General features: G+C 50.9%; 6 protein-coding genes across 6 annotated transcripts; 4 read left to right on the forward strand and 2 right to left on the reverse strand.

The window, feature by feature from the left end:
- Nucleotides 1-613: 613 nt before the first annotated feature.
- On the reverse strand, nucleotides 614-3,583 carry J7T55_000149 (uncharacterized protein; the record flags this gene model as incomplete). The annotated part of the gene is made up of 5 exons (XM_053133758.1): nucleotides 614-999; nucleotides 1,054-1,391; nucleotides 1,450-1,706; nucleotides 1,759-3,242; nucleotides 3,298-3,583. The coding sequence occupies 5 exons, from the start codon at nucleotides 3,581-3,583 to the stop codon at nucleotides 614-616; spliced, it is 2,751 nt and encodes a 916-aa protein (XP_052988347.1).
- A 3,660-nt stretch (nucleotides 3,584-7,243) lies between these two features.
- On the forward strand, nucleotides 7,244-8,422 carry J7T55_000150 (flavin oxidoreductase nadh oxidase family protein; the record flags this gene model as incomplete). Its single annotated transcript, XM_053133759.1, has 1 exon — nucleotides 7,244-8,422. One exon carries the CDS (start codon nucleotides 7,244-7,246, stop codon nucleotides 8,420-8,422), a length of 1,179 nt encoding a protein of 392 aa, XP_052988348.1.
- A 1,132-nt stretch (nucleotides 8,423-9,554) lies between these two features.
- J7T55_000151 (uncharacterized protein) lies at nucleotides 9,555-11,439 on the forward strand (the record flags this gene model as incomplete). Its single annotated transcript, XM_053133760.1, has 2 exons — nucleotides 9,555-9,761; nucleotides 9,853-11,439. 2 exons carry the CDS (start codon nucleotides 9,555-9,557, stop codon nucleotides 11,437-11,439), a joined length of 1,794 nt encoding a protein of 597 aa, XP_052988349.1.
- Nucleotides 11,440-13,270: 1,831 nt separating this feature from the next.
- J7T55_000152 (uncharacterized protein) lies at nucleotides 13,271-14,937 on the forward strand (the record flags this gene model as incomplete). Its single annotated transcript, XM_053133761.1, has 2 exons — nucleotides 13,271-13,358; nucleotides 13,640-14,937. 2 exons carry the CDS (start codon nucleotides 13,271-13,273, stop codon nucleotides 14,935-14,937), a joined length of 1,386 nt encoding a protein of 461 aa, XP_052988350.1.
- Nucleotides 14,938-16,103: 1,166 nt separating this feature from the next.
- Nucleotides 16,104-17,109, reverse strand: J7T55_000153 (uncharacterized protein; the record flags this gene model as incomplete). The annotated part of the gene is made up of 3 exons (XM_053133762.1): nucleotides 16,104-16,424; nucleotides 16,495-16,867; nucleotides 17,060-17,109. 3 exons carry the CDS (start codon nucleotides 17,107-17,109, stop codon nucleotides 16,104-16,106), a joined length of 744 nt encoding a protein of 247 aa, XP_052988351.1.
- Nucleotides 17,110-18,195: 1,086 nt separating this feature from the next.
- Nucleotides 18,196-19,307, forward strand: J7T55_000154 (uncharacterized protein; the record flags this gene model as incomplete). Its single annotated transcript, XM_053133763.1, has 2 exons — nucleotides 18,196-18,551; nucleotides 18,608-19,307. The coding sequence occupies 2 exons, from the start codon at nucleotides 18,196-18,198 to the stop codon at nucleotides 19,305-19,307; spliced, it is 1,056 nt and encodes a 351-aa protein (XP_052988352.1).
- Between the last annotated feature and the right edge of the window lie 80 nt (nucleotides 19,308-19,387).

The following is a 19,387-nucleotide window of genomic DNA, read 5'->3' on the forward strand; positions in this document are numbered from 1 at the left end:
GTCCCTTCTGTTTGATGTGTGTCTACTAAGGTAAGCGAGTGGGTCGGCTTCCAGTGTGCGAGCTGCAGTTGGGCTGGACGACGGCGACGGAGTTATGAACGAGTGACGGGTGCCTTTGAAAGAGAGAGGAAACAAAAACCGGAACGGTTGGACTCCGTTCTTCTTTTACCTCGAGTCCAAAAGTTGCCCCTGGGATCCTGAGCTAGTGGTTTCCCCTCCTTCAGCCAATTGTTCAGTTGCCATCAATTAGTCGACAGGCCGGCCGTCAGCCACAGCCTCTTCTGGCCTAGCTCCGCGGATCTGAAATTAAGCATCATGAAAAAGGAGCCGCATGAACATCCTTGTCACAGGCAGCAGCATCTGCCACCACGCAGCAAGAGTCTAAAAAAGCAACGTAATTGATTGTGTCCGTCTTGCTATGCAATCAGCTGCATCAACCGCAGCAGCTTCTTTCGCCTCCCAGTAAACCAAATTCAACGCATCTGTCGTCAATCGATCCAACGACCAAAGAAATTCATCGCAGTATTTGCTCCTCCAGTCTTGAAAGTCTGTCCATCACCCGCGCATTTCCATGTCCAAAGTCATGGCTAGTTTCCATGCCAATCCCTGCTGCCTAGACAGCACCCTTAACCTTGATGAGCTCAGGCTCTGGGATGCTTAGGTCCCCCCTCATGACATGATCCTCCCTCTGGCTTGATGGCTTCTGCCAACAAAGCTTCCATGATGTCAGGTGTGGGTTGATCTCCGCCGCCAGCCGTCGCTGATTGTCCCTGGCAGCAGGACTCACGGCGGCCTGGTTGATCCCAAGAAGCAGCCTCATCTGCCTCCTTACTATTCTGACGGCGCCAGTCGCGTGTCCCTCGAGAGCTTCGACGTGCCGTTGTAGGAGCTTTTCTAGCCCGGCCTCCATTTCCTCGCAGGCTTTGACAGCCATGTCTGCGGAATGGTCTCTGGCGAACCGCTTCAAGATCTCATCTCGCTTGCGGACACAACCGGCGCCTGAAGCAAACAACGTCAGTATTGGTGCGAGACATGATGAGCACATGTACTTACCCCTGGTCTCATACGCCTCTTGGAACACCGGTTTCATGATCCTCTGGATCTCTTGCTGGAAGAGAGGGTGAACGTCTCGTGCACCACTCTCCAGATGCGCGAGGCTCTGATAGATATTGTGTCCTAGGTGTGTCTCGGCGTTCTCGATAGCTTCTCGGACTTTGCCAATAAATCGGGCCTGCGCAGTCTCAGGCTTGTTGCAAAAGCCGTCGAGGGCCATCATGTAACGCCGCCACACATGTTCCAATGAGTCTTGAATTTTGTTTTCGTAGCTGGGAACAATAATGTGGAAAGCGTGCGCCCAATCCACGTAAATTTCGTTGAAAAAAAGATGAGCACTGAATCGCTGTTAGTGAAAAAGCTGGAAACCTGGGAAGAAGTTGAAGTGAGGCCTACAGGACATCAATCCACTGGTACTCGTGCGGGTACTTGCCCTTGCTCTGATGATAGTCACCATTCTTCCGCAGGATGCAAGTCTGCACATTCGCGTGAAGCTTGAGGGCGGATATGGGTCTGTCAGGGTATGTAAAGCGCCAACGATCAATCTTGCCGGGATATTCTTTTCGGCATAAGGCCAGTGCCGCTTCTTTCGCCTTTAGAGGCTCAATCTGCCTTAGTTGCTCGCCAGATTGCCTCAAAATGGTGGTAAGTGCCTGGCTGAAATTAGAAGAAGTTCCTGTAGACGAACAGGTCGGGAATACTTACTCGATGATAACGTCGATGTATAGACTCAAGTTCATGCAGACCGTCAATTGGAGCCACTGCCACAGTGTCAAGGGCAGAAATCCAAGATTGCATCCTGGCAAACAAACTCGCCAGATCATTCAAGGTTGCATCAAGATGTTTCTCCCGCCTCTTGAATGTCACCTCGAAGAGCCATTGCATGAATCGGGGGACTCCAGTGTAGTTCTCATCTGGGAAGCCTGTCTCCTTTTCGCCACCAGGATGTCGAATCTCCTGGTAAGCGCGAGCACTGGTGGGAAATACTTCGATGGTGTCATCGTCGACCTGGTGATAATCAGACGATTTAGCTGGCACAAGTCGCTCACGGAATCCTTTCTGGATACGCTCAGAAATATTTCGGTTGCGAACGAACACAGCAGTCTGTTTCAAAGACTCCCTGAGGTTGAGGAATTGCCGCCGATGGGACTCTATTTCACTGCCTTCGCTTGCAGCATTCGTGTTGTGTCCCAGCATTCCGGGCTCAGGGTCAATAAGTCCAGCTTCAATTTCTCGAATCGTCTTGTCCAGCTCTTGAGCTCGTTTGAGATGGTCTTCCAAATCTGGGTGGTTCTTGGCAATCCATTTCTCTTTCAAATAGTTATTCGGGTCCAAGTCCTCACTCTTCGACACAACGACGCAAAGCGAGTCTCGGTCAAATTTTCCATTCATACGCATTGCGTCCTCTTGGCGCCGTTTAGTGAATCCAATGACCGTCTTTTCCTCGGTCGCACGAATCGCCGGTGCGATAATGGCGGTGATGTCAAGAGTTTTGGCAAATCGTTCTGCGACCCTTGAACGTCCCTCCACTGCATCGCCCAGACCAGGCAGGTCAACAAGTTGAATTCCGTACTTCAGGATATCTGAATTGACGTAGATAGTCACATGGTCAATTAAAGGCCAAAGAGTCAGTTCTCGACCGCCATAGTTGGCAGGGGTCGAGTCCAGAAACGGTTTGATCTTGGTCACGAAAATCTCGCGATCTGTCTCTGTTACTTCCATCATGGTTCCAAGGACTTCCAGTGGATGGTCGTCGAGGAATTCTTTTGTCGAAGTCACACTCAGGTCATCCTCTTTGACTCCCAAGAGGACAAAAAGCGTTTCGAGGGTATCGGTTGTGATCTTTTCCAGGTCTTCAAGCTCACCTTCGATCTCTTCGTTCTCAGCAGCCTCTGGGTCTTCTGCCATCCTCGCTTGAAGTTTCCGCTTCTTCTTAAGGTTCTCAAACAACTCATCCAACTCATCAGTAAAACTCTGACGGCTGCGGAAAAGAGTTTCTGCTCGGTAGCCATGACACCCATGATTGTACACAACCTGGCATGCAACAGCGGTCCCAGCTCTGTCACTGCTGGATGGGAGCAACTCTCGCTCTCCAAGCAATGCATTGAGAAGAGTACTCTTCCCGGATCCGAGCGCCCCAATCAAGCCGACTGTAGAATGAGGGGTCTCATAAGACTCTTTGACGGCACCTGAAATTTATGTTAATGATTGACAACATACCGAGACCATCTTGTCCATACTTACCAAACTGAGCCTCCCATTCTTCTAAATCTTCGGTCATTATTGCTCCATCCTTGTCGTTGATTCGACTTCTCAAGATGTTGCTCAACCGCTCTCCTAGCCTCAAGGCATCTAGAACAGCCTGCTGCTTGATGTCGACACGGTCCCGTTCAGTCTCATTCATGCAGGTTTTCCAACGAAAAGATGAGACGTTCGGAGCTGGTGTGGGCTCCAAGTTTGAGTCTACTTCCGCGTCATTTGTAGACTTAGACGCTGCGATCGGCGTCTTCGTAGCTGGATTGGGTTTCATGGTAGGTCTTGCTCTTGCATGGCCAATGGAGACGTTTGGGAAATTCGCAGCTCTGGATGGAAGAAAAGGTCGACGGTGGTGATAGAGAAGCGACTTAGATGGAAGACAGGGAAAAAAAAATTGGTATTAGATCTGGGTGAGTTAATGAGATGAGGGGAAGGCTCAAGCTAGGATTGCCCAACTTTTTGTGTTCCTCTCACGGGAAGGTTTCAGTCATTGCTGAAGTGGATGCATTCGGATTTGAAGGAAGTGTTTTCCAAAGCGAGGCTTAGCAAGACCTGGCCAGGTGATTGGCAGGCGGTAATAAACAGTGAGAAAATTAAGAGGACTGGCCGTTGTTATTCGGGATATGAGTTGATGTTTGATGAAATGGTCGAACTCTGAGGCCTCTGAAAGTCTTTCGAAAGTGGGATGCTATGTTTCCTGTAGAACGATTGCGACCAACGCTTCTGATGGATTGGGAAGATTCAATATTGGAAAACTTTTGAGCCTTGTGAAGAGCCTGTTATGGAGTGTCTGCAGCCGCTTGATCTAATGGTGACCTCGTTTTGCTTGTGGAATGCGGATGTTAGTATCCGAGTGCAGTAGAGCACAGGACGATGAACACTGAAGTTGCCAGCAGGAGTCCACAATCTCATATGATTTTTGTCAGCCACCAGTCAAGGAAAGTAGGAGCCGATGGTCTTTCAAAGGTCATGTGTGATGAGTTGAAAATCAGTTATCGAAATGAAACTTTTGTGGCACATTAGAAGTTGAACGATCCTCAGGTCGGCAAGGTGCGATCTGGTTGTGCGATGCAGAATCTCCGCGAAGGTGATTCTTACGAAGTCACCGTTTCAAAATGTGCCTGAGTACTGTCACATATGAACAAGTCAATGAGGATTTTCAAAATAATAGAGATCAGGCCTCAACTGTGTTCAGAAGAAAGGCCTCAAGTTTTCGGGATCAAGGTCAAAGTAAGACTAGAAGGCCACGTTTTGAATTTGAAGCCGCCAGCGACACTGTGTGAGGCAAGACGGTCGGAGAATGTAATGAGAAATGCTATTTAAAAGGTCAAGGCTTCGATGTGGTGAGATTTGCGAGAGACTTGATTGTTTAGACTCGGGCACAGGAATCTCAAGGGGAAGGCAGACAACGACTCACCAAATTCGGACATTGCAACTGGGCCAAATCTGTTGTAATAATGTACGTGGCGATAAGACTGCTAGCACCTGCGCTTTTCTAAAAGACACTCGAGCGCAGGTTTTACGGTGAAAGACTTTTATTGGAGACGCCCATGGTCCTTAGAGGCTTGGACGTTTCTTGCCATTTCCCAGTTGTCAAGTCATATTCATTGCCGTTATCTATATGGCCATTCCCCTGCACTGTTAGAATGCCAGACTGATACACTTTTGGCGCTCTTGCGGACGGCCGCAAGATTCTGGCTGACCAGTCAGCTCTAATGTGCTAAATCCGAGAGGTCAACATTCATAACCATAGCATTTCTATACACATAGAAGAGGCGCAGTACTGTCGAAACACAGCATTACAGGTATTGCAAACTCAAGCCGCGCAGTGACACTGGCGTGGCGTATCAATGTAGTCTGCTATATAGATACTGCAATCAAATGCAGGTGAGACCTTGCTTCGCTTTCCAACACTGCATTCAAACGCTCCATAGATTCATGTCACGTCTTATAGGCGAGAGAATTTAGAAATGAGTAACTCATCGTTCATGAAACATCGATGACAGGCACTCTTTTCGAAATATGTACACCGACAGTGATGTACTCTGCCATGTTGCCCGGTGTATTGCCCGGGTTCCTGTGCGTCTTGATCGAACTTATAAACATTTCATGTGGATTCCAAAGTCTGCTAAGAGCTTGTCTTGTGAGAAGAGGGATGGTATAGCTCAGGCTAATGAAATCAGGCGTGCACAAAGGCAGTCTGCCACTCACTACCGGGAGCAGAAGATGACGCAGGTGGTGGGAAGTGCCTCGAGTCAGACGCGACGACTTCTTGGCCAACGTCACAGCAAAGGAAACAAATTCTTCTTTTTGAGGGTTGGCGACGTTCAAATCTCTCGGGCATAGGACCCTTATCAAGCGTGACCAGAAAACAGTGATATGATAATTAGTACGAACACAGTGGCTTCGACAGGCACTGGACGTTGCAGCTGTAACATAAGGTGTGTAAGCATTCGTTCTCTTACAGCAGTCGGAGCAGGGATGAGGAGGGGCTTGCCACGGAGACTTCCGACTTAGTCTGTGATGAGCTGCAAGGTCCTCGGCAGATGGGCAGATAAAGTTACGGGAAATCGATGTCATGTTCGCTTTTAGAACAAGTTGCCGACCGCCCCCACTCAATGCTCATCCTTCCTGCGCCGCATCAGCACGTTGGACCAGAGGGTCCACTGGACAGAGGCACAATATAGCTATCGATTAAGGACTCATATTCAGGCAAAGTCATTCATGGTACAATGTGTAACGTGGAATATTGTGCCTTTCTCTCATAATTTTGTAATTGGAAGCATGGTCCAAGTGTAGCTAGTAGGGTCTCAAAGCATGGCGCATACCCTCGAAGTTTCGTACATGGTAAAGGAGTGCATTGCTCCAGTGGCGGCGTGGATGGTGCAACACAATCTATTTCCCTCGAATTTCTAGGCGATCATCATCCAGAGCATTATCACAGGCGTTGTCCCAGAGACGTTATCCAGAGGGCGATCATCCCTCACAACAGGGCTGGTGCTCACGTCCTTCTAGGAACCTCGGGAATGGTTGCATCCAACCATAAATGCCCTATCAGTTACGGCATTTAATTCTTCGAGAACATGTTTTAGCGTGGAGTTACTGGCTACGTGGACAAAGTGTGGGGCAAAGTTGTAGACGTAAATCAAGCTTACGAACATTCTAGATTAATATTCAACGTAGTCGTTTGGAGCGGGCGCATATTTTCCCCTGCGGCCCGCTAGGATTATTCAGCTGTTTCCAAGATTCGGAACCTGAGCGGGCCCACCCGACGCTTGAAAATTTCTTAGTATGGGACTGACACTACGAGCTAAAGTTACGTATTAAACAGCCCCCTAATAGTCTTGTACGATACGCAGCGCCCGTACGCAGCAATTCTTGTCGAGAATCTTTTGGAATAAAGCATTGACGTCTGCATGCGTAAAAATGCTGGGCAATTCATTGGATTTCTGTGTGATAAACAGTTTGTAATTCAGGTGGTTCTCACCTCGTCAAGCATGGTATATTGGCTGGCAGAGCGCTATGGACAACGTCATATCACGTTGTTGAGGCTATGACTCGGCGGGCCTCGGGATGTTCAGGTACCACAGAGACCGGGACAGCCTGTCGAGTAAGTATCCACATTGGTAACCCAGAGGCCCCTTGACGATCATGCTATGGCCTGTCTGCGATCTGTCTGTATTTTTAAGCAGGGAGAATCAGAACCAGTCGGAAGAACTATCGTAGCGGTGGGGAGAACTTTCGAAATCATGGAAATGGGATATATAAAGGTCGACCGTTAATCCTCTTCACTTTTGGCAGTATCGTGCATTCACATCTCAGAACAAGAACAGATCTCTCTTATATTCTCTGCATCGTACACGTAGATTCCTAAATTTGATACCCTGCAGCGTTCTCTCTTCACATTTACACGATTCACGTATTGTCTTTCAACATGGCCGAGAACACCAAGCTGTTTACACCACTCAAGGTCGGTTCCACGACCTTGGAGCACAGAATTGTCATGGCTCCCTTGACACGATTCAGAGGAACAGATGACCATGTCCCGACCGACATCATGGCTCGTTATTATCAACAAAGAAGTGTCGTCCCCGGCACTCTGGTCATCTCTGAAGCGACCTTCATCTCCAAGCAAGGCGGTGGCTATGCCAACGTCCCTGGTCTCTACACAGACGCCCAGCTGGAAGGATGGAAGAAGGTTACCGACGCTGTCCACGCCAAGGGTTCCAAGATTTTCGCACAGCTTTGGCATCTGGGCCGTGCCGCCGCTGCGGGCGAGGCTTCCGGAAACCCCCCTAAGGACGACAGCTTTGATTGGGAAAAGGACTTCGTCAGTGCCAGTGCGGTGCCGATCACCGAGGCTGAGCCTGTGCCTCGAGCTTTGACCGAGGAGGAGATCCAGACTACAATTGCCGACTACGCGAGGGCCGCCAAGAATGCTGTTGAGAAGGGCGGATTCGACGGTGTTGAGATTCACGGCGCCCACGGCTATCTCATCGACCAGTTCACTCAGGACACATCAAACAAGCGCACCGATTCGTGGGGTGGAAGCATTGAGAATCGCGCCCGCTTCGCCGTTGAGGTTGCCAAGGCTGTAGTCGCAGCCGTCGGCAAGGAGAAGGTTGGCATCCGTCTGTCTCCCTGGTCCACGTTCCAGGGGATGCGCATGAAGGACCCCATTCCGCAATTCAGCTACCTCATCGACCGCCTGACAGAGCTGGACCTGTCTTTCTTGCACTTGGTCGAGCCAAGAGTCCATGGAGTCGTCGACATGGAGCCTGCGAACGAGACTCTTGACTTCGCCCTACAGGCCTGGGGCCGGGAGAAGCCGATCTTCATCGCTGGCGGTTACACCACGGAGCTCGCTGTTGAGGCTGTCGAGAAGAAGTACAAGGACTACGCTGACCAGTTGGCCATCGTTTTCGGCCGCCGATTCATTTCCAACCCAGACTTGGTATTTAAGGTGCAGAAGGGCATTCCGTTTGCCGAGTATGACCGTGCGACCTTTTACATTCACCAGAAGAAGGGTGACAAGGTTGAACCTGGATACATCGACTACCCATACTCCGAGGAGTTCATCAAGCAGTTCGGCGAGCCGGCTCTTGACTACTAAACTCGTCTGAGTGCTTGGACAGAAGGACTGTTGATACGATACGGAGATAGTACGCGGGGATATGTCAGTGCCATCTGTGGTGACGAGATCCAATGAGTAAGACAGATAGACATGTGCCCCTTGCACATTTATGAAACATAGTAAAAGCGTCACGGCTACATCTGGGGTTTGGGAGTTAGAAAATAGAGATACCAATAGAAATAAACAATTTCGTCAATAATGAGGACTTAATGACTCGGTGTTTCTTTTAATCTTCCAACTCGGTTCGTATTTGAAATGTAAAGTCTCATAATCGCTTCAGACTATTGTCTAAGTGGTGGTGTGAAGCCTGAATTGTCTGCTGACAGTCAAAGCGTTCCCTTAGGAATACTGCTCAAGCGTAGACGCTCGTGAAAGCTGATGATAGAGCAAGAAGATCGGAGCAGGCGTGGAATTCATCATAATCTCAGGGAGTTTGAGTGTCTAATCGGGGAAACGTTTAAGTAGAGAGAGCAAATGGCAGATACAAAGTACGCATCACTAAAGTAAAGGTAACAGGTATAACCTTCAGGAGCTCTCTGTATAGACAAGGCCCACAAAGCCCTCAATGGAGTCTGCGATGTCTTTGTCCTCCTGCGTTGCGTGAGTGATTTACCATCTCTAGAAGCACTTCTCAACCAATCGACGATTGGCAATTTGCACTGCCCGTGCCTCATCATGGCATTGTGTGTAGTTCGCCTTGCAGATCTGCGGCGCAGTCGACCAACAGCCGCAGCTACCCAGGCAGCGCGCGGTCGTGCATAATATGATCAAGTTACCTTGGCGGTCTAAAGCAAAGTACCATCATTAAAGTGGACGAATGCAACGCAAAACTTGGGAGTCGGCTTGTTGGCCGGAAATTTGCCGCCCGCCCAGCCTGTTGGTCCAAGGGTGGTTACTGGCGCTGTTACATAGGTATACACTTATGCATAAGAAGAAGCCAACTGCAGCTTTGGCTGTCCATTCCATCCAATTAGTGCACCAAATTTCTATATATGTTGTTCGACATAGAATCCCAAGGCACAACCAGGAGATACACGGATTTTCCTCCAGCCATCCTTTGCCTTTAGGACCGCTCCATATTTGTGTCCAGATTCTCGTTACTTCTGCAATCATGACAACAGGCTATGACTTCATGGTAGTTGGAGGCGGCACTGCTGGCCTAGTGGTTGCGTCGCGTCTTTCTGAGTCCCCTGAACACCGGGTTCTAGTCCTGGAGGCGGGATCGGACCATACTGAAGATCCGCGTGTGAAGACTCCAATCTTCTACTCAGCATTGCTTGGCTCCGAGGCCGACTGGGCCTTTCGCAGTGAGCCCCAGGTAAGTCTTCGGAATCGCCCATGCTCTGCACGTGTTATAATGACAGAAATATCAGGAGAGTCTTAACGGGCGAGTGATTCATCTGCATCAGGGCAAAGCTCTCGGTGGTTCGAGCGCTCTGAATGCACATGTGTTTGTCCCTCCCGCCAAAGGGCTCATCGACTCCTGGAAGACACTGGGAAACGAAGGCTGGAATTGGGATAGCCTCAAGACCCACCTGTCCAAGTCCTATACCAGTCCCACGGTCGACAAAGCGAATGAAAAGGCTCTTGGGATTGATGGTTGGGCTTCTAGAAACGACGCAGCAGAGGGTCCACTTCAGACAAGCTTCTCTGGCGATCTGTCTCACCCGATTCGCGAGGTTTGGGCAGATACTTTCAAGGCGAATGGCCATTACATGACTGAAGACCCGTTTCTCAATGGATCCGTGGGGTCTTTCAGCTGTCTCGCTACCATTGATCCTGTGAAGAAGGAAAGAAGCTATTCTACCACTGCTTATTACAACCCCATCAAGGAACGAAGGAATCTTCAAGTGCTTACAAAGTCTCACGTGGGAAAGATTCTTACCCAGAAGGATGGTGGCTCCACGAAGGCTATCGGAGTCCAGTACACTCACGATGGCGAGTTGAAAACGATCTTAGCCAGCAAGGAGGTGATTATCGCTGCTGGTGCTTTCCAGTCTCCCAAGTTACTAGAATTGTCCGGCATTGGAAACGCAGAACTTCTTGATAAGCATGGGATCGAGGTTGTCAAGGACCTTCCGGGAGTAGGAGAAAACCTCCACGACCACGCGATCTGTTACACGGGCTTTAAAGCCGTAGATGAGGTTTCTACTCTTGACTCCTTGATTAGACAGGAGCCAGAAGCCCTGCAGCAGGCAATGCAAGAGTATGGGGCAGCCCAAAGCGGCCCACTGACGTCCTGTGGAGTCTACACCTACGCGTATCTCCCAGTGCTGGAGCACGTGTCTGCTGAGGGTCAGAAAACACTGAAGACGCTACTCGAGAAGAACCGTCCCGCTTCAGGAAGTAGCCAGGAGGAGGCCCGAGCCCAGGCATTCTATGATGTCGCAGAGAGGGCCTTGCTTGACCCAAAAGAACCATCAGGAGCCTACGTCACGGCGTTGGCTCAGATAACCATCCCAATTGACGCCAATGCTGAAAAGCCATCTGCCGCCCTTCCAGTCAAGTACATCACGATTGGGTCTATGCTTTCGCAGCCTCTGTCCCGTGGAAGCGTTCACATTGGTTCCAAGGATCCTTCTGCCCAGCCCATCATCGACCCAAATTATCTGTCTCATCCCGTCGATGTCGAGATCATGGCACATCACATATTGCACACCAAGACCATTGCCATGTCTTCGCCCTTCAACAATTTGCTGGAAAAGCCTCTCACACACCGTGACCCCGCTGCGGACTTCACGGACTTGGAAGCCGCCAAGGCCTATGCCCGGGCAAATGCAATTTCAATGTGGCATCTTGGAGGTACATGTGCTATGTTGCCAAAGGAGAAAGCCGGTGTCGTGGACACAAGTCTGAAAGTGTATGGTGTCGAGAATCTGCGCGTAGTTGATGCGAGTGCGATCCCACTCATCAGCACAGCAAATATTCAGGCAACTGTCTATGCATTTGCTGAAAAGGCGGCAGACATCATCAAGAATGATTGGAAATCGAACTAATTGTCACTGAGGCCACGATACGGAGTTTCTGACAACCTGCTTCATACGCAGGTCACCGATGGGACCGACGACATCATCATGTACGTGGCCAAAATTTCAAAACTGCGTGTCCACGAATAATCTTTGCACGCATGTGCTGAAATAGTGTCAATAACATTTCTGTTGCTCGTGTTGGGTATCAAAACACTGTCGCTGTGAACATGATATTAGCTGCAACTATCGTGGTAAGGAGCAATGCTTCATCTACACTGATATCTGGCTCTTGCTCTGATATTTCTACCAATTTCCACGATCAGTTCTATTTTCGGATCTCAGTTCTTTGGAACCAATGTTGTATCGCTTTCGGATGTGTCTGCAAAGGTTAGCATAGTGGTCTCATCTCAGCTATGGATCTTATGGGCAATATCTATCCCTCTCACTCTACTCATTCTAGGAGGGTGGCTGCTTTGGCTGCGTCCTTCTCAACATAGACCTAAAGCCGCTGAAACAAAGATGGCTCGTTTAAGGAGATGTTTTAGATCAGCACATTTTGTTAACATGAAAGCCATTCCAAGTAGTTTCAGATATTGTTTGAGATTGAAAAGCAAACATTATATTATGATGTTCGCGCAATCCAATCAAACCCGTCCGTGAAAAACCTACATGCTCGCATCAGATTCATTTCCTAGGTAGGTCCTGGAAAGCTACTTAGGGAGGCTATAGTATACGTCGTCAGCCCTGAGGCTGGAGCAGGCGGTTCTATTTTTGGCTAATCAGAAAGATCGGCCTCGAGATCGACGTCACATCCCGTCTATCCAAGGCAAGTGGGTCACCGCGAGGGTTTCCATCACAAGATGAAAGTGGGCCATCCTACAGTAAACGGTCTGTTTCCGAGGACAACAATACGAACCTGTCGCTTTCTTTCGCAATACGGGCTGGCAGGCAGGCAGGCAGGTAGGGAAGGATGCAGGAACAAGACATTCTTGAGCGCGCTAGGGCTTTGACCATGCATTTCCCTCCTCAGTAAGGTCATGGTACGATCTACGCTAATGCAGTAAGAGCCGCGCGTACGGACACGACAGCGAGACGTTGAACCACATGCAGCCTTCCCGTTCCATCCACCGCGGGCGTCCAGAATATATACTAAGCAGCGGCAGTTTGTTCCCGTGCCTCTACAGCATGGAACACGATACTGTACTCAGACGTAGATTTACTGTAGTTCTCCGTAATCCACATTACGTCACGTTGCGACTCGATGCGCGCGGCCCGCACATGAAATGCTTGTTTTCAGGCAGGCCAGTCCACAATTCCAGGGGGGAAAAGTGGCACGCAGCACTCGAGAGATTGAGACCAGCGCGCACGCAACCAACAACAAATCAGCAAAACTGACCAAAAGCAACGATTTCAGAGTATGCTGAGGGAGTTAAATGACAACAATGACAATCATGCAATCCAGGAGGAAAGGTCTTCGGACTTGACTTGCGACGGATTCTCACTGCCACCGCAAGAACCTTGCACGCAAATACAGCCCCATTATAAACCCACACGGGCCTGACGGATCACATCCTCATCGGTCCGAACAGCACAGGCACACCACGTATATCCACAAAAGAGGATTACGTGCCCATCAGGGCTGTGTCCCACCCTTAAAGCCCGCAATCGCTTCGCTAGACGCATTTCCAACTGGACTTGGCTTTTCCTTGGCTTTGCTTCTTTTCAACCCCTGCTTCGACCCAAAGACCATCTCCCGCACCGCCAAACGCTTTGCCAAGATTCCACGATACGCCGTGTGAATTCGATCCGATGTGGTCTTGAGCTTTGGAAGTCGATTCTATCCGCCGAAAATACGATAATGCGATTTTCAACATGGCCGCTCTGCATATTAGGCGTCTTCGCGCCTCTAGCTGTGGCCAGCGTCGACATTGATTGGACATCAGATGGTATGTTACAGTACAGGCAAATGCCATAATATATCACTTGACCCTATTAGCCATGTTAGGACGTGGACGAAAGGCATGACACGTATGCGACTCGAGGATCAGTGGGAAGCTGTTTGAACCCTGGATGTGTGGCTCGTCAGTCGATCTGCTCTGGTAGCATGCAGTTGAGCAATAGACAGGGTGCATTCTCAAGAGTTTCTGCGGCTTGCCAACTGTGTCTTTCATTCACTCTAGCTCTCACTTCACTAGCTGTCCAATTTTGGCTAACGTGGCGGACACAGACTCGATAAAAGAAGGCGCTGGAACCATCGCGTACGGGTTGATGAAATGGTACACAGGCAACCACACGGGTGACGTGCCCGGCAACTTGCCAGACCCGTACTACTGGTGGGAGGCGGGAGCAATGTTCGGAACGCTTGTTGACTACTGGGCATACACCGGTGATGAGAGCTACGTCGACGAGACATATCAGGCCCTCCAGCATCAAATAGGCGACGACGGCGACTTCATGCCAGAGAACCAAACCCTCACCGAGGGAAACGACGACCAGGGCTTCTGGGCGATGGCGGCCATGACAGCGGCCGAGACCAACTTCAAGAATCCCAACTCGACCGATGGAGTCCAGTGGCTGGCAGCTGCACAGGCTGTTTTCAACGAGTATGTCTGGCGGTGGGAGGCATCAAACAACACCTGTGGTGGCGGGCTGCGGTGGCAGATCTTTACATTCAATACCGGGTACACTTACAAAAACACGATCTCCAACGGATGCTTCTTCAACATCGCCTCGAGACTGGCACGGTATACGGGGAATGATTCTTATGCCGACTGGGCGAATACCGTATATGATTGGATGGACACCGTGGGCTTTATTGACGACGATTACAATATCTACGACGGCGCTGACAGCACAAATGGGAGTTGCTCAAATCCCGACAAGGCCCAATGGACATACAACGCCGGAATCTTCATGCACGGAGCGGCCGTCATGTACAATTACACGGATGGTGGTGAGGTCTGGGCAACCCGCGTCAACGGGCTCCTCAAGAGGACTGCGGCCTACTTCTTCGACGATAACGTCATACAGGAGCCGCCTTGCGAGCCTCAGAACACTTGTACGACAGATGATTACTCGTTCAAAGGGTACGCCCTGAAGTGGATGTCCAAGGCGGCCCAGATGATGCCATCGGTCTACGACACAATCCAGCCGCTCCTCCTGGCCACGGGCAAAGCCGCGGCGGCCACCTGCACCGGCACCGCAACGGGCAGCGAAGGCGCCACTCTTGACGGTATTGCGTGTGGATTCAAGTGGACGACAAACACGAATGACGGGACCAGCGGCGTCGGACAGCAGATGAGTGCCCTGCAGGCGGTATTATTCACATTGAGCGGCCCCACACCTTACACTACCAGCACTGGCGGAACATCAAGCGGAGATACAAGTGGCGGTAGCGACAAGACGGATAAGACCGTTGCCGGTACCACTCCAATCACGACTGGCGATCGAGCAGGAGCCGGGATCTTGACGGCCATGATGCTGGCGGGGATGTTGGGAGGATGTGGGTGGATGATCATGGACTAAGAGCACTTTGTGAGGAATAGCCAGCTAGCTGGCGTGCTTGAGGTGGATTTACCATCGACGATGTCTGTTTGTGTTATTATTCCCCAGAGGTAATTATGAACCTTTACCGTTATGAGTTTTGTTCGCGGACTTGGTGTTTAGCGTGGAAGGACCCAGGTCAACAAACTGTAGCTAGAGCTTACAAGAACCATCTTATACCCAATATATGAGAGCTAGTCCGAAGCGTAACCTCCTTTCATTAGAACACCTGTGTGACAGTATCCTGGAGCATGATTTACTCACTAATTGGTAGGGCACCAAGAGTGATGTGGTAAGTTTCTAGCATCTTGAAGATACAGCCAGGGCATATTCTTAGACACCTAAATAGCCTATTCTGGGCTACAGGCCAACAGAGTCCATTCAGAACTTTGCTTGACAAGAATCAGGAGGCAGCTTGATGTTTCAGGGGTAATCTCAAACTCGCATGAGATGGAGATCCTCAGTGCAGGTTGTTGTTTACAGGCTGAATCCGTATTCAGTGACGAAGTTCTGAGAAGCTAATGTAAATTCCACGATTGACGACACCATATTTGCATCACCACACCGCGTCCATCGATTCCATACTGGTGTTGCCCATTTCGAGATCGAGATTTTATTTCCAGATGTACTGATCACAACCAGCTGTGCTAATTTAAGCTTAGGTCTATCAGCGGCTACATAAATTCGACGACGCCGGGCCACAGAGACTATATAGTGCGCTTTGCAGTGACCGTAGTGAATTGATTGCTTGTAGCTGATTGTGGCAAAAGCGACCGACTACATGGACGATGAGAGAGGATGTGAATGGGATTGCTATGGGACTGGGCTAGCTCCTCGTTTTTAAGAGATAACGGCGGGCTTTGGATCTTGGCTTCCCCGTTTAATCTGTTAACGGAAATTATGAATGGGCGGTGCATATTTGAAGGCCGCAATGCGCTGCTGACAGCTCTACGAGAATAAGAAAATAAGAAACAGAAATTACGCTGTGGAAGTCACAAAAGCCAAAGCAAAAGATCTGACGATGAGTGCAGAGTAATGGCCTGAAACGACCTGGAATTCCACAGAACAATATCTTTCATGGGTGACCCGATCTGTATCGCTCTTTAAAGCCTAACCTCGTGCTTGACTTGGCTTGCCCCGCTCGGAATTCACAACAAGTGCTCGTCAAACCACCCAACAGCCTGGTAAAAGGCCTGCTCCTTGGACCACCGCTGGACCCTGACGGAGAGGTCGCAACGCACCGCAAATCCGTGCTGGACGCCGCTGAAAAGGTTGATCTGGTATGGCTGGCCGACCTTCTGCAAGATCTCCTCGGACTTGTGGCGCTTTTCCGCCGGGAAGATCTGGTCCGTCTCCGCGGCGGAGATGGACAGGGGACCGGTGATGGCAGCGAGCTCGTCCTCATCGACAAAGGAAGGGTGGGCGACGTAGCCGACCTTGATGCCGTCCTTGTAGTGGCGGACGACGTACTGGAAGAAGGATATAACTGTCAGCACGCGGGGAAAGTGTCGCGTAGTAAGCAGACATGAGCGGGCTTACCTTGGCGCCGAAACAGTACCCTACGGCACCAATCTTGGTGAACCCCTGGTCCTTCAAGTACTTCAGGCCGACCTCCACGATAGGGTCAACGGCCTCCTTGGTGTGAGGGTTCTTGCCGTCCCCGCCCTCTTGGATCCATTTCATGACATCTTGAGGAGGGGGATTGGGGAATACGTCGCCGTTGAAGACATCGACGATGATGGTGTGGTATCCGTTGGCAGCGAACTGATCGGCCATGAGCTTGGAGTTTTGCCAGATGCCGAAGATATCGGGGATGTAAAGCAGGGCGGCACCATCGTGCTTCTTGCCCTTGGGCTCGGCCACGTAGGTATCGTACTGGCCGACCTTGATGATTTTGCCGGTCGGCTCGCCCCTATGGAGGTAGAGACTTGGTTAGCCCGTTGTATGCACGCGTATGCAACGAAGCTTGGCGTGAGAGCTCGGAGCTCAGAACTCAGAACTCAGAATGAAAAGCCAAGACCACGGGACTCAGCGGGCCAGAATCTCGGCATCCGTCGACAGAGTAGTGAGAGTCATGTCGAGGACAGGCGAGGGAATAACTCACTCATGCTTGACACCAACAGTGCAGCACTGTCCTGGTTGGTTAGAGGCCATTTTGCTTGGTGAGAGTGAGTGAGTTTCGTCAGAAGCGGGATGAGTAGCTTGTAGCCGAGACGGGATTCACAGTCTGGATCTGGCAAAAGGCTGCGGAATGAGAGACAAAAAAGTTGAGCTACCTGATTTATAATGAAGCAAGGCAAGATCCGCTTGATCTGTTACGGCCGTAAGGCGGCTGTGGCACCGTCCCGCCGCAGGCCCACCGAGCTGCCACCCGACGAAGATCCATTCTGGCCAGTCGCGAAGGCTTGACCGTAGTCGCTGATGTAATAGGTCCGACTTGAAGTGCAGTGGGCTCTCACAGTAGACTAAGCAACAGGCAGAACAGGATGCTTAGCTTTGTTTGGAACCCCGCTATCGCCGCATCCTTATATCGTTTGGTGTCGGACCTTCCGGGCTAGGTGTCGCGTCTTGCGTTTCCAATGAGTGTAGACGTGGTGGGAGAGACTGGAAGCCGTGTGTTGCGACTGAATACCCACCCCCCTTGCCGATCTAGCCTGTAGATCCCGAGTCCCCGTGAAGATCAATGCCGAGGCACTAACTGTGAGAGATATACAGTAAATGCCGGGCTCCCAGAACCAGACAGCTGGGCTGCGAGCCGTGTAGACCCTTCACATTGGATTCGAGCAGGAGCCTATAGATCCATTTCGTTGCAATGTTAAGAAAAAAAGATTGTACGGAGACCCTGGCCAGTGGTACTTCAACCCCCTTGGCTATCCTTTACAATTTGTCGCGCCTGAGCGAGACGGGATGATCAGAAGCCCGTGGCCTGGAAGCTTTGTAGACTAGAGCTGTGTGCTCCGGTCCGGCAGAGCCCGGGGCACGTCATAGATACCACCACATTATCCGCCTGCAGTACCGGTAAAGGCAGGCTGAGTTGTGATGCGAGTGAGTGAGTAAGCAATCAACCATCAGGTATGTAAGACGGGACGCCCATTGTGGGGTAAGGCAAGGTTGGGCAGTCTCGACGCTGGAATTAATTGATCAAAAGCGATCCCTTGCTGCCAGTCAAATCGACGGACAGCCGACGAAGATAGTCATTGAATCAAGGGCAAGGCAGACAAGCTCAAAACTCCAGGCAGCATGTCGCACAGTCGCAAGCCACCATTCGATGTCCCGCCTGGCGCGGTCGCCAAGGTCAGCATCATAGATTCGACTATGCGTCTGACCAAATTGAGGGTGGAGCATCTGGTTGCCCCTCCGGTAGAGGGCTTCGATGAGTTCTCTGCGATGCCCACTTGGTCTTTCCTAGTTGAGAGCCCGAGTGGGCAAAAGACTCTGTTCGATCTGGGGGTTCACAAGGACCTCGGACGGTACGTGCCACGCATAGAGGCCAACATCAAGAAGTACGGCTGGCAGGTGGGTGTCAAGGAGCACGTTGCAGACACCCTCCAGAGCCACGGTGTGGACCCCAAGGAGATAAACAGCGTTATCTGGAGGTGAGTTGTGACGGGCGGGCGTGATTTCATGCTCGCTGTCCTAACCTGCACCACAGCCACAGTCACTTCGACCACATCGGGGACATGACCACATTCCCTGCTAGTACAGAGCTGGTGGTTGGCCCCGGCTTCAAGGAAAAGTGGTATCCAGGGTTCCCGACTCAGCCGGACGCACCGGTGAGGGAAGAGGACATGGCCGGGCGAAGCGTGCGAGAGATTAGCTTTGATAATGAGCTGAAGGCGGGGCCGTTCCCAGCGCACGATTTCTTCGGGGACGGTTCGTTCTATCTCCTGGATGCGCCTGGCCACTGCCTTGCACACATTGCGGGGCTCGCGCGGACGTCGACGAGCCCGGACACGTTTATCATGATGGGAGGCGACCTGGCCCACCACAGCTCAGAGCTCAGGCCGTCAGCATACACAGCGGTCCCAGACTCGCTGCCACAACGCATCTCGACCCAGTCTAGCACGTCGTTCCGCGAGATGAACGCCAGACGAGGGAGAAAGGCGGACCAGCCGTTTGTCGAGCCGGTGGCTTTTGAGGATGAGCATCTTTGCATGCAGACGATCCAGCGCGCACAGGTCGCAGACGCGCAGGACAACGTCTGGTTTGTGTTCGCGCATGACGCGAGCCTTTTTGACTCGGTAGACCTGTTCCCTCAAGCGGCCAACGCGTGGAAGGAGAAGGGCTGGAAAGAGAAGGTCGAGTGGAAGTTCCTTGGAGATCTTGCTTGTGCCTGTGCTGTAAGCGGGTGAGAAGGAACGAAGTGTATGAGTATCTACCTCACTAGGTAACTGAACAGACCAGAATGTCGTGGCGTGTTCATATCAGCAGA

Source organism: Diaporthe amygdali (genome assembly GCF_026229845.1).
Source record: "Diaporthe amygdali strain CAA958 chromosome Unknown NODE_39_length_394161_cov_64_078529, whole genome shotgun sequence".
NCBI lineage: Eukaryota > Fungi > Ascomycota > Sordariomycetes > Diaporthales > Diaporthaceae > Diaporthe > Diaporthe amygdali.